This window comes from Hemiscyllium ocellatum, chromosome 3, assembly GCF_020745735.1.
Source record: "Hemiscyllium ocellatum isolate sHemOce1 chromosome 3, sHemOce1.pat.X.cur, whole genome shotgun sequence".
Classification (NCBI taxonomy): Eukaryota; Metazoa; Chordata; class Chondrichthyes; order Orectolobiformes; family Hemiscylliidae; genus Hemiscyllium; species Hemiscyllium ocellatum.
In genome coordinates, this window is record NC_083403.1 from 21,496,568 (window position 1) to 21,508,754 (window position 12,187).

Below are 12,187 nucleotides of genomic sequence, written 5' to 3' on the forward strand. Positions count from 1 at the left end.
TAAATGTTCCAGGTTATAAACGCTTACTCCGGACAGGGAGGAAAGTAAAAGAGGGGGTGGAGTTGCATTGCTGGTCAGGGACGATATCACGGCTGTGCTAAAGGAGGACACTATGGCGGTCTTGGGTAGTGAGGTAGGACTGAGAAGTAAGAAGGGTGCAGTTACATTGTTGGGGCTGTATTACAGGCTTCCCAACAGTGAGCAGGAGGTAGAAGAACAAATAGGTAAACAGATTATGAATAGATGTAGAGGTAATAGGGTAGTGGTGATGGGAGATTTTTAATTTCCCCAACATTGACTGGGATACGCTTAGCGTCAGAATTTGGACAAAGTGTCCAGGAGAGTTTTCTAAAGCAGTTTGTCAATAATCCGATGAGGGAAGGGGACATATTGTACCTGGTACTGGGGAACGAGCCAGGACAAGTGGTAGAAGTTGCGGTGGAGGATTTCTTTGGGAACAGTGACCACAATTCTGTAAGTTTTAGAATACTTGTAGATAAAGAAGGGAGTGGTCCTCAGGGAAGAATGCTAAACTGGGCCAAAGCCAATTGTATCAAAATTAGGCAGGAGCTGAGAAATGTGGATTGGACACAGCTATTTGAAGGGAGGTCCACATTTCAGATGTGGGAGGCTTTCAAAGATAGGTTAACAGTAGTGCAGGATAGGCATGTTGCGTTGAAGGCAAAGGATAGGAAGGGCAAGATTCGTGAACCGTGGATGATAGGAGAAATTGTACGACTAGTCAAGAGGAAAAGGGAAACATACATAAGGTCTAGGCAGCTAAGAACAGAATGGGCCCTGGAGGAATATCTGAAGAGTAGGACAAGTCTTAAACAAGGAATCAAGTGGGCTAAAAGAGGTCATGAAATAGCTTTAGCAAGCAGAATTAAGGAAAATCCCAAAGCATTTTATTCATATATAAGAAGCAAGCGATAACTAGAGAAAGGATTGGTCCACCAAAAGATAATGAAGGAAGGCTGTGTGCCGAACCTGAGAGAATGATACAAAGTAATCATTCAGAATCTCACCCAGTGTTCACTGAGGAGAGGAACACGATGAATCTTGAGGTTAGAGATAGAAGTTTGATTAGTCTGGATCAAGTTGGCATAAGTAGGGAAAATGTGTTGGGTAGGCTAGAGGTTATTAAGGTGGACAAATCCCCAGAACTGGATGGGATCCATCCCAGATTGCTGAGGGAGGCGACAGAGGAAATGGCTGACAGATATCTTTGTGGCATCCTTAAATACAGGCGAGGTGCCGGAGGACTGGAGGGTTGCTCATCTTGTCCCCCTGTACAAGAAGAGTAGTAGGGATATTCCTGGTAACTACAGACCAGTGAGCCTGATGTTGGTGGTGGGGAAGTTGCTGGAGGGGGTACTAAGAGATAAACTCATTCTTTTCTAAATATAAATAGATCCTATCAGTGATAGGCAACATGGTTTTGTGCAGGGGAGATCGTGCCTTACCAACTTAAGAATTCTTTGAGGAAGTGACCAAGTTATTAGATGAAGGAAGAGCTGATGATGTCTTATACGTGGACTTTAGTGAGGCGTTTGATAAGGTTTCCCATTGTAGATTAATGGAGAACGTGAAGTCACATGGTGTGCAGGGTGTTCTAGCTAGGTGGATAAAGAACTGGTTGAGCAACAGGAGACAGAGTAGTAGTAATTGAAGGGAGTTTCTCGAAATGGAGAAAGGTGACCAGTGGTGTTCCACAGGGCTCAGTATTGGGGCCACTGTTGTTTGTGATATACATAAATGATCTAGAAGAGGGCACTGTTGGTATGATCAGATTGCAGATGACACAAAGATTGGTGCAACAGCAGAAAGCATAAGGGACTGTCCAAATACAGAAGGATATAAATAGACTGGAGAGTTGGGTGGAAAAGTGGCAGATGGCTTTCAATCCAGACAAATGTGAGGTGATGCATTTAGGCAAGTCTAATTCTAGAGCAAATTATACAATGAATGGAAGAGCCTTGCAAAAAGTTGATGGGCAGAGAGATCTGTGAGTGCATTGTACCCTGAAGGTTGCTGTACAGGTGCATAGAGTGGTCAAGAAAGCATATAGTTTGCTTGCCTTTATTGGATGGGGTATTGAATACGAGTCATGTTACAATTGTACAAGACATTGGTTAGGCCACATTTAGAATATTGTGTACAGTTCTGGTCGCCACATTACCAAAAGGATGTGGATGCTTTGGAGTCTTTGCACTAAGAAGGTTTATGAGGATGTTGCCTGGTATGGAAGGTGCTAGCTATGAAGAGAGGTTGAGTAGGTTAGGTTTATTTTCAGTAGAAAAAAGGAGATTGAAGGGGGAACCTGATTGAGGTTTACAAAATCGTGAAGGGTATGGACAGGGGGATAGAGACCAGCTTTTTCCCATCAAGGTGAGGTGTGGAAAGTTTAAGGGGGATACACGCGGCTAGTACTTCACACAGAGGGTGGTGGGCATTTGGAATGCATTGCCAGCAGAGGTGGTAAAGGCAGGCATGGGAGATTCATTTAAGAGGAGTCTGGACAGATGCATGAGTAGGTGGAGAGCAGAGGGTTACAAATGCTTAGGAATTGACCGACCGGTTTAGACAGTACATTTGGATCGGCTCAGGCTTGAAGGGCCGAAGGGCCTGTTCCTGGGCTGTAAATTTTCTTTGTTCTTTGTTCTAATGAATGGTGGTAGCAGGATTCAAGGGCCAAATGTTCCTTTTTTCTTATATGTTGGTATCTGCTACTCTTGCCCTTCTAGGTGGAGGAGGTTGTGGGTTTGGAAGCTGCTGTCAAAGGATCCTTGGTGAATTGCTGCACTGCATCGTGTGGATGAAATGTGCCACTGCCACTATTGATGGTGAAGGGAGTGAATGTTGAGGGTGGTGGATGGGATGCCAATTAAGTGGGCTACTTGGCCCTGGATGGTGTTAAACTTCAGGAATGTTTACACCAACAGCTTGTTTAAAAAAAAGTGTTTAAGGATTTTTACTCAGTGGCAGTAAAGAAATGACGATGTAGCTCCAAGTCAGGATGATATGACTTGGTGGGTGCCTTTCTTGTGCATCTACTTCCCTTATCCTTCTAGGTGTTAGAAACTCCAGGTGTCGGTGAAATTGAAGGAGACGGATCAGTTTCCGCAGTATATCATGTAGATTGTACTCAATTGCCGTTCCGTTATCCTTTTGTGTTTGCTGTGTCAATACTACTTCGATAAAATATTCCGCATCAATAGAACCCTCAGAGGGAAACATTCTGGATTTTTGTTCTTAGAATGCTTCAATATTTCCTCTTGTTACTGATTCACCAATCTGTGGAAACCACTACTTACTTTAATCTCTTAGTTTTCTCTATATGGTGTAATACCTACACATTTCAGGAAAATGCTGTCTACACCTCTCTCTTATGCCTGCTTCCTTTTGAACAGGACCACATTGCAGGACCTTCTCAGGGTAGCGTTTTAGGTGCCTAACCATCTTCAGTTGCTTCATTAATGACTTTCCTGCCTTCATGAGGAGGTTTGCTGCTGATTGCACAATTTTCAGTGCCATAAGTGACTCTTCAAAAACTGAATCTGTCCATGTCTAAATGCAAAGTCCATAGCTGGGCTGAGAAATGACAAGTGAGCTTTGCACCATGTGTCAGTCAATGACCCTCTCTAGTAAGAAATGATTTCTCCATCACCATTTGACATTCTATGGCATTACTGTTGTTGACCACACACACAGACAAACCAACACATCTTGGGAGAGAAAGAAACCATTGTAATATTTTGAATCTGATATGACTTTTCTTTGGAACTAGCAATGTAGTCTGATGGAATTCATTCCACTTGGCTGGACGAGTGAAGCTCCAATAACTCCTGAGAGCACAATCGGGCAATTCGGCCCATCGAGTCTGCTCCACCATTTAGTGAGTGATCTGATCACCCTAAACTCAATTTTCTTGTCTTTCTGCAATGACACTTGATTAAGAATACTGTCAAGCATCTTGAACCCATCCGGGGCAAAGCAGCCCCTTTGACAGTCAACAATGAGCAATGGCAGCAGGATCTACTATCTACTCGATGCAGTACAGTAATTCACCAAGGCTCCTTCAGCAGTACCTTACAAACCTGTGACTTCTACCACTTAGAAGGACAGGAATAGCTGATGCAAGGTATACTACCACCTACAAGTTCCCTTTTAAAGGCTTACAGCACTCTGACTTGGAACTGTATTGCCATTTCTTCACTGTTGCTGGGCCTAAATTCTGGAACTTTCTTCCTAACAACATTAGATTAGATTACTTACAGTGTGGAAACAGGCCCTTCGGCCCAACAAGTCCACACCGACCCGCCGAAGCGCAACCCACCCATACCCCTACATTTACCCCTTACCTAACACTATGGGCAATTTAGCCTGGCCAATTCACCTGACCCGCACATCTTTGGACTGTGGGAGGAAACCGGAGCACCCGGAGGAAACCCACGCAGACACTGGGAGAACGTGCAAACTCCACACAGTCAGTCGCCTGAGTCGGGAATTGAACCCGGGTCTCAGGCGCTGTGAGGCAGCAGTGCTAACCACCGTGCCACCCACTACATTGCTTGCCCAAACATTGTTTGCCACTACAACCTAAAGACTGCAGTGGTTCAGGAATGCTGTTCACTGTCCACTGTAGAGAAATTGGGATGGGCAGTAATGGCTGGCCAAACCAGCATTGCTCAAATTCCATGAACAGACTTTTTACAAAGTTCAGAACTGCATGCAGTGTGGTCTGTCCAGAGTTTGATACAGGTTTAGCTTCTACTTTTCTCCTTTTCGAAATAAATCTTCATGCTTGTTTTTTTTTTAAAAAATGGCTTATAACCTGTGTTGCAACATTGAGAAAGTGATGTATTTTTACAGTCATTTTTGCAACTCTTCAGTTGCACCTTCCAAGTAGTGTGAAACCTCTATTCTTCCTACCAGAATTTACCTCATTCGTCTGTTTTGAATGTAATTTTGCAACGATTTGCCCATTTTGCAAGTTTATTGATATCCACCTTTAACTTGTCATAGTTCTTTGTTAATGACTATCCCATGCAATTTGCTGTCATCCACAAAATTAGAAAGTTTCAATGTCAAAGTCCAAATTGTTGATGGAAATTATGGACAGCCATAGGTGCAGCAGTAATCCTTGTGGAACACCACAGCTCACCGTCTGCCATTTTGAATAATTTTGCTTTGCTCCCATTCTCCTCTTCCTTTCACGAAAGCAGCGAGAAATCTATTCTTCCACTTGTCCCCTGACACCATAAATACTGACCTGATGAACTAGTTTATTATGGGACATTATTATTAAAGGCATTGTGAAAATCCAGATAAACTGCATTACGGTTTAAACTCTCTGTTGAACAACTTGCCACTGGTGTGGTTGGTAACTTCACTCACCTGCATTTCTTTTCTGGTGGTGTACAGCGTGATTGGGTAAGGCCATTTTAGTTGTGTGCATTCCTGGAGATATCACTACATGCCTCTGGCTTGAACTACCCTCCCCCATGTGTCTACTATTGGTTGATCCTCTAAACACACTGACATTCCACTCCCAATTGGAAGAGGAATTTCTTATCCAATTTATTGGATTTATTACTTGTTAGATTAGCCTTGCTACTCACAAGACCTTTCCTCCATTTCCAATATTTTTATAATTGTCAAATGGAAGTGTTCATAAGAAGTGGAAATATCAATTTTGCTTTAATGCTGCAATGATGTTTCTCCAGGTGGCTTTCAGCATTGCCCTGAGTGTTAACCTTGAATTTTTGAAGAATCCAGTGCTACCCTGCAAGGTTAGCAACTCTAGAACTGGATAAGAACTTGCCAAATTATATATGGGTGGGAAAACCAAAGGGTGAAAAATGTGTGATTAACAAGTCAAATGGGATATTTGATAACTTTAAAAATTCATGTTTTCTAGTTTTCATTCTTGCTTGATTTTGATGAATATTTTTAACTTGTGAAACCTTCAACTCTTGTCTTTGTTTTATCTTTAGAAGCTGCCTTATGTGTATAGAACCTGCAATTGGCACTAAGCTGCTTCCATACCATAGCTTTCAACTGTTTGGGTTTGATTTTATGGTTGATGAAGATCTCAAGGTCTGGCTAATTGAAGTGAATGGAGCTCCTGCCTGTGCTCAGTAAGTTTGCAGCTTGTTGATGTGAGATACTGTGGCATGGCTTAATTCTATTGAGCTTACAGATAATTCAACAGCGAGCTTTGAATAATTAAGAAGTCATTTTCTAGGTTATTCTAAAGAAACCTTAATACTCTAGAGCACTTCAAGATAAATGTTTTAATTCTGATAAATGGACTTTTTTTTCCTTTATTTTTTCCTGCGATATGGGTGTCATTGGCAAGGTCAGTGTATTTTGTCCATCCCTAATTGCCCTTAAATTGCTGGACTGTTTCAGAGTAGTAGAATCAACCACATTACTGTGCATCTGGATTCACATGCAGGCTCGATGGGTTTTACAACAGTTCGTTATAGTTGACATGGTAACCGTTTGCTAAGATTGACTTTCAATTCCAGATCTTATTTATTTAAATTTCAGCAGTTGCCAAGTTAGGATTTGACCTCATGTCCTAGAGCATCAGTCTGGACCTCTGTATTACTAGTCCAGTAATACTAACTACTACAGCATATTCTCCTCCATTCCATTATGCTAATAGAATTGGATAAGGAGGGTTAGGAAGAGCTTCCAAGGAAGATAAACTATGGGGTTTTATGGTCTGTTTCTGTGCTGTACTTTGTGTGATCCTTTTGCCAAATGTATTTTTGAAAACAAGGTTCATGATATGCCCTAAATCATCCAATTAAAAACACTACATTTTGTTTCTGCCAACTTTTTTTTCCACACTGGCGGCGCTGTTGGGACACATTTTCCTCCGGTGTGCCATACATCTTGAAATTAAAAGCCTGTTATTAATAAAATTTAATAAGTTATTGCGTGAAGTTCAAGAAGAAATGTGAGAAATGTTATTAGTGTTTACAGAATAGAAATAGGATATTTGATCCAAAAGATCAATCCTGATGTTTATACTCCTTACAAACCTACTGCCACCTTACTTCATCTCAATTGATTCTCCCTTTTCAGAAGATGATCACAAGCCCATTGTAAACAGTCAGTAGTAGTAATTTGATTTGAAAGCTATGTTCCCATGCAGGTTTTACAGTGAAAAAATATATATTGAGAGCCAGAGTAAGTATATGGCAAATAGCCCAGGTTTGTGTGATCCTGGGTACCTTATTCTACTGTCCTTGGAATCCAGGAGCAATCTTAGCAGAGTAAGACCAGAAATCGGTACTTTAAACTTTCTATGTAACTCTTTGGATGTGCACACGTCAGGACTTCCTCCAGTTCTTGACCTGTATTGTAAACATAAGTTGAGTTGGATTCCCTTTGCCAAAGAGTCACTTCTCACAATGTAAAATTCCCCCCCTTTTTTTAAGCACCTCATGGCTTCTAAGTATTTAGTTAGGGCAAATGAGCCTTGGAATGTATCATATAGAATATTTCTTTCTTTAGATATGCTGAAAGATTTTAAATCTATAATTTACTCAACTAGAGTGACAGCTTTTCACATTGTCAATTACAGAGTGCGCGAATAGTGTTGATTGATTGACCTGTGCTATGTGTTCTGAATGATCAGTTAGATGGGTTCCAATCTAAGCATGATAAAAGAAATCAAACCACGCATGATCTTCGACAGACTACTGATTGGTGAATGTCACCCTCTGATAAATAGCATTGTTTGTAGATGTACTATATTGAACTGCTCATCTCTCTGCCTCATCCAGAGGTTTGAATACAGCCAGACAGTTAAGTTTATTCTGTGTAGAAAGAAAGGAATTTGTACTGCATAGTACCTTTTCATGCCCTCAGGAGATGCCAAAGTGCTTTATGGCCAATCAGTAACTTTAAAGTGTAGTCTCTGTTAATATAGAGCTTAATAAGCTAACTCTCAGCAACTAACTTGAACCCTTTGTGTATTGTGTCTACCAGGAAATAATCTATTAAAATGCATGCGCAAAGCATGATTTCCTGGGTGGATAGTTTTTGCTTTTGGAGGAAAGCGATACTTATCCATGTCATCTCACTTTGTGCCATGATAGTGTTAGTTTTCACATGATATTCCAAATCAGATTTTTTTTCTTCTTGAGAGGTTAAGTGGACCTTTTCTTACAGATGAAGTATCAGGTTTAGGGTTCACTGCATGCATTGTGAAGCCCAGGTTTTGTGAGACTACCCATCAGGCCATTCTACAACTATTACTTCATTGAATCTAATCACCAACCCAAGTTATACTGTTCTATCATAGTATCTGAAGCAGTCTGATGTAGACATCGAATTAGTAGTGTGATTATACCTATATTACTCATGATTAGTTAATTCCTCTGTTTCATCATGCTTATATAATCATTGCAATTTTATAAAACAATGATAGGGAATATGAACAACTAATTTGATAAACTGCTTCAAGCACAACAAACATTATGCAGATAATTAACTTTTCTGTAGGTCAATAAAATGTTGCCTATGCTTAGTGTATCAATCAGCATCTGGGGGAGACAGTTAATGTTTGAGTCAATGACTATCTCTCTACAGATGCTGTCCATCCTGATTATTTTCAGTATTTTGTGTTTATTTCATATTTGCTATACCTGCAACATTTTGTTTTGGTAACTGTAATTAGGTTATGAAATATTTTATATTAAACCATGTTTTGCTATTTTCAGGAAACTCTACGCTGAACTTTGTCAAGGCATAGTAGATGTAGCCATTTCCTCAGTCTTCCCATTAAGTGACTCACCGCAGAACCCGAGCCAACAATCTGTCTTCATTAAATTGGGAAGTTAATAGAATTTTACTGCTCGCTCTTCCACTTCACTACATTTCATAATCCGATTAGCTGTATGTATCAGTATCAGCTGAACACTGTGAATCATGCATACAAACTCAATCCATAGTCCTTAGAAGTCTATTAAAAGACCAACGCATCCATGGTGAAGAATAATTATGAAAACTGTGTAACTATTAAGATTGGTTACTTCTATAAATCAACAGCTTACTTAATGTACCGCATTAAGATGCCTTTTGGAAAATTACAATCAGACCATGTCAATGGGAGTTGCTCTAAACTGATACATGTCGCTTTAAACTCTGCAGAAATGCTGCAAGAATATGCTCTGTTTATTACAAATGGATAGCAGGGATTGTGCATCATGGCTATACGATTAGAAGTACTGATCTGCATCCTGAAAGTATTGAACGGTACTTTGACTTGATTAAAATTTTGGCACTATCCTTAAAATGTGTAGCAAACTTTCATAATCTGCTGTATTCTGCTAATTTTACTTGTATAATGGTGCATAAAGATGGATATCACTGTGACCTGGCACAAACCAACTCGCTGTACATTTCATACCATCTAACTAGTATGTTTACCAGTTGTGAATGCGAAATGCTTCAGAAACCAGGAAAGAAAGTGGTCATGAGCTGCTTTCATTCTGATTATATACTCAGCTTCTTTTTGAAATATAGCTGATGTTATGGATGTGAAGAAAGCAAATGATTCTGTTTATTGTTTTTATTATATTTGCAAACACTTAATCCTCTGAGAGGAGTTTTTGGGGTGAGGCAAACCAATAGTATTTTAAAAATGCTAATTTTATGAAGGGTAAAGAATCATTTCCTTTTGCATTTTTTTTTCTTAGTTGGGATTGTGTTCCGAGCTGTGCAGAATGAAATGCACTATTACAAACACAAAAACAGAAATTGCTGGAAAAGCTCAGCAGGTCTGGCAGCATCCATGGAGAGAAATCAAGAGTTAATGTTTCGGGTCCAGTGACCCTTCCTCAGAACCAGTTTTTACGCACTATTAAAAAGTTTAGTTCATTCTGTTTGCAGTCCATATGCGGCCTGAATAGAGCTATGAGCATTAATATGACAGATTGGAAAATGGTAGCATGCACTAAATGCATTTTGTCTTGATTCACCTTATATATGTACATCACCGAAATTGTTCTAAGTTGAGATACCGATTATTATATATATGTTTTTCAATTTATTTCCCTGCCAGTTCACCATCTGAATAGTTATCTTGCTGCAATTATTTTATGGTTACCTGCCAAATGCATGATTTTTTAAAAAATAGATCAAATATTTTGTTCTTATATTTATCATTCTATTTCGTAACTGAGAAAGATTCAGTGCAGTGAGGAAGGAGGTATGTTACTATTTAATGTGTTAACTATGTGGGACAAACTGGTTGTTTTCCCCAGGGTATTTGTCGAGTGCTGTTCCATTTTTAAGGTGTTTTTCTCCCAGAATACTTGCTAGCTTCTGGAGAGTGCACTGTAGTGTTATCCTTCACCACTCATCACAAGCAGTTTATTGTGATGACATGTTGCTATTAGTGCATGTTTCTCCATATCTAACTTCAAAACAATATCATGAAAATAAACAGAATTGCTGATTATCTCGTCTTTTTTTTTAATCACCCTAATTGTTACTTTCTAAGTATTATTAATAATTAACATTTGACAGCCAAGTCACCCTGATCCTATAAGAATGTTGTTGCAACTAAATGCATAAATGTCATCAAACAGTTAAGGAACTGAGAATGATCACAACGCAAGATTTGCATCCATTCAGACTTCTAACAGAACTTATTTTCACCAAAATTTATAAATTTTATAGATTACAATTTCAATACAAGCTTAAATAGAATTCGCAACAAAATTCAAGTGGAATTGTATAATATTCACACATCATGTTTCATTTCTGGGTGACTCTATACAGTTATAATGGTCTCAATATTAAGTCTCTGAGCTGTGAATAGGTCTAGAGTCTGTTTGCAATTTGATTTATATGCAAGTCAGAACACTATGCAGGACAATGTACTGCAGCCATTTGTCAATATAGGGATTGGTTAAATGTCAAGGCTTTAAAAATAACACCCTGTATTGGATGGTGTTCGTTAAGTAGAAGCATGAAAGTTCATAACTTGGGGACCCTTTGTACTTAGGTTATATGCCAACATGGAATGTATACTATAATGACAAGATATTTCAAATTGAAAATTTTAGAAAGTGCAATTGAAATAAACTTTTCACTATACACCAGTTTCTACTGAGTTATGAGACTACATTTTTGTTCCCAAAAGTTATACTTTAATCAATTTTTAAAAGAACTATAAATAATATCCACTTGAACATTATAGAATTTACAATAAAATTCAACTTCTATGTAGCATCTTCCATTCAATACTGGTTAGTGGGAAACCTGTTCTTTTTTGTACCATGACCCAGGAGCATATGCTACTTTACACATTCACTATTATCCTGAGTCAGCTAACTATGTAGATCCAAGTTGGAATTTTCCTGGTATGTATAACTGAAATAAATTGAGATATGTATAAACATTTGCCTTTATTTGTACCCATGTGGACATTCTTCTACTCTGCAACTCCAAGGAGCAAACCTTCTATTGCCCCAGCTGTGCCTTTCGCCACCTAATATCTGGAACTCTCCCTCTAAATTGCTCCACAACCTTTTTATATGGTCTCTTCAACCTATCTTTTTCTCACTTGGTTTCGTATCTCCTTGCATAGCTTAGTGTCAAATTTTGTTTAATGAAATCCTGTGAAGTGAGTTGGGATGTTTTATTACATTAAAGGTGCTAACATGAATGTATGTATGTCATCAAGCCCAAATTTAACAATCCTCAAATGCAATACAACAGTTTGTAGAAATGATCACTAACAGCCCCATAGTGAAGGGAGGAACATATCCCTCCTGGTGCAGATGATTGAATATGATTGAAAAACCAAATATACCTAGTATTTACTGTACAGCACAAGATTTAATTTAACAGCTAGTACAGCAGTAGCTAAATTTTCAAAGTTCTCATGGATGAAATAGTGAAAAATTACAAAAGGTCCTAATACCCATTGAAATAGTGTCAACAGTTTATCTGGTGCTAAACATACCTTGTCAGTGGAAAAGCTCAGCAGGTGTGGAGAGAAATCAGTTAATATTTTTGGTTGTGATCCTTCCTCTCTACAGCTGCTGCTAGACCTGCTGAGCTTTTCCAGCAATTTGTTTTGTTTCTGATTTACAGCATCTGCAGTTCTTTTGGTTTTTATGACCTGAATGTATTGTGTTTGAAAATAAATATT

The 12,187-nt window shown here is 39.0% G+C and overlaps 1 protein-coding gene across 1 annotated transcript in view; it reads left to right on the forward strand.

Annotated features, from left to right (window-relative positions):
• Positions 1–11,604, forward strand: part of ttl (tubulin tyrosine ligase) — a 35,771-nt gene extending 24,167 nt beyond the window's left edge. Inside the window, exons 6-7 of the mRNA XM_060849043.1 lie at positions 6,000–6,143; positions 8,745–11,604. Of these exons, the coding sequence (XP_060705026.1) occupies positions 6,000–6,143; positions 8,745–8,865 (265 nt within the window). The 3' untranslated portion in view covers positions 8,866–11,604. The remainder of the gene's footprint in view (positions 1–5,999; positions 6,144–8,744) is intronic.
• The last annotated feature ends 583 nt before the right edge of the window (positions 11,605–12,187 follow it).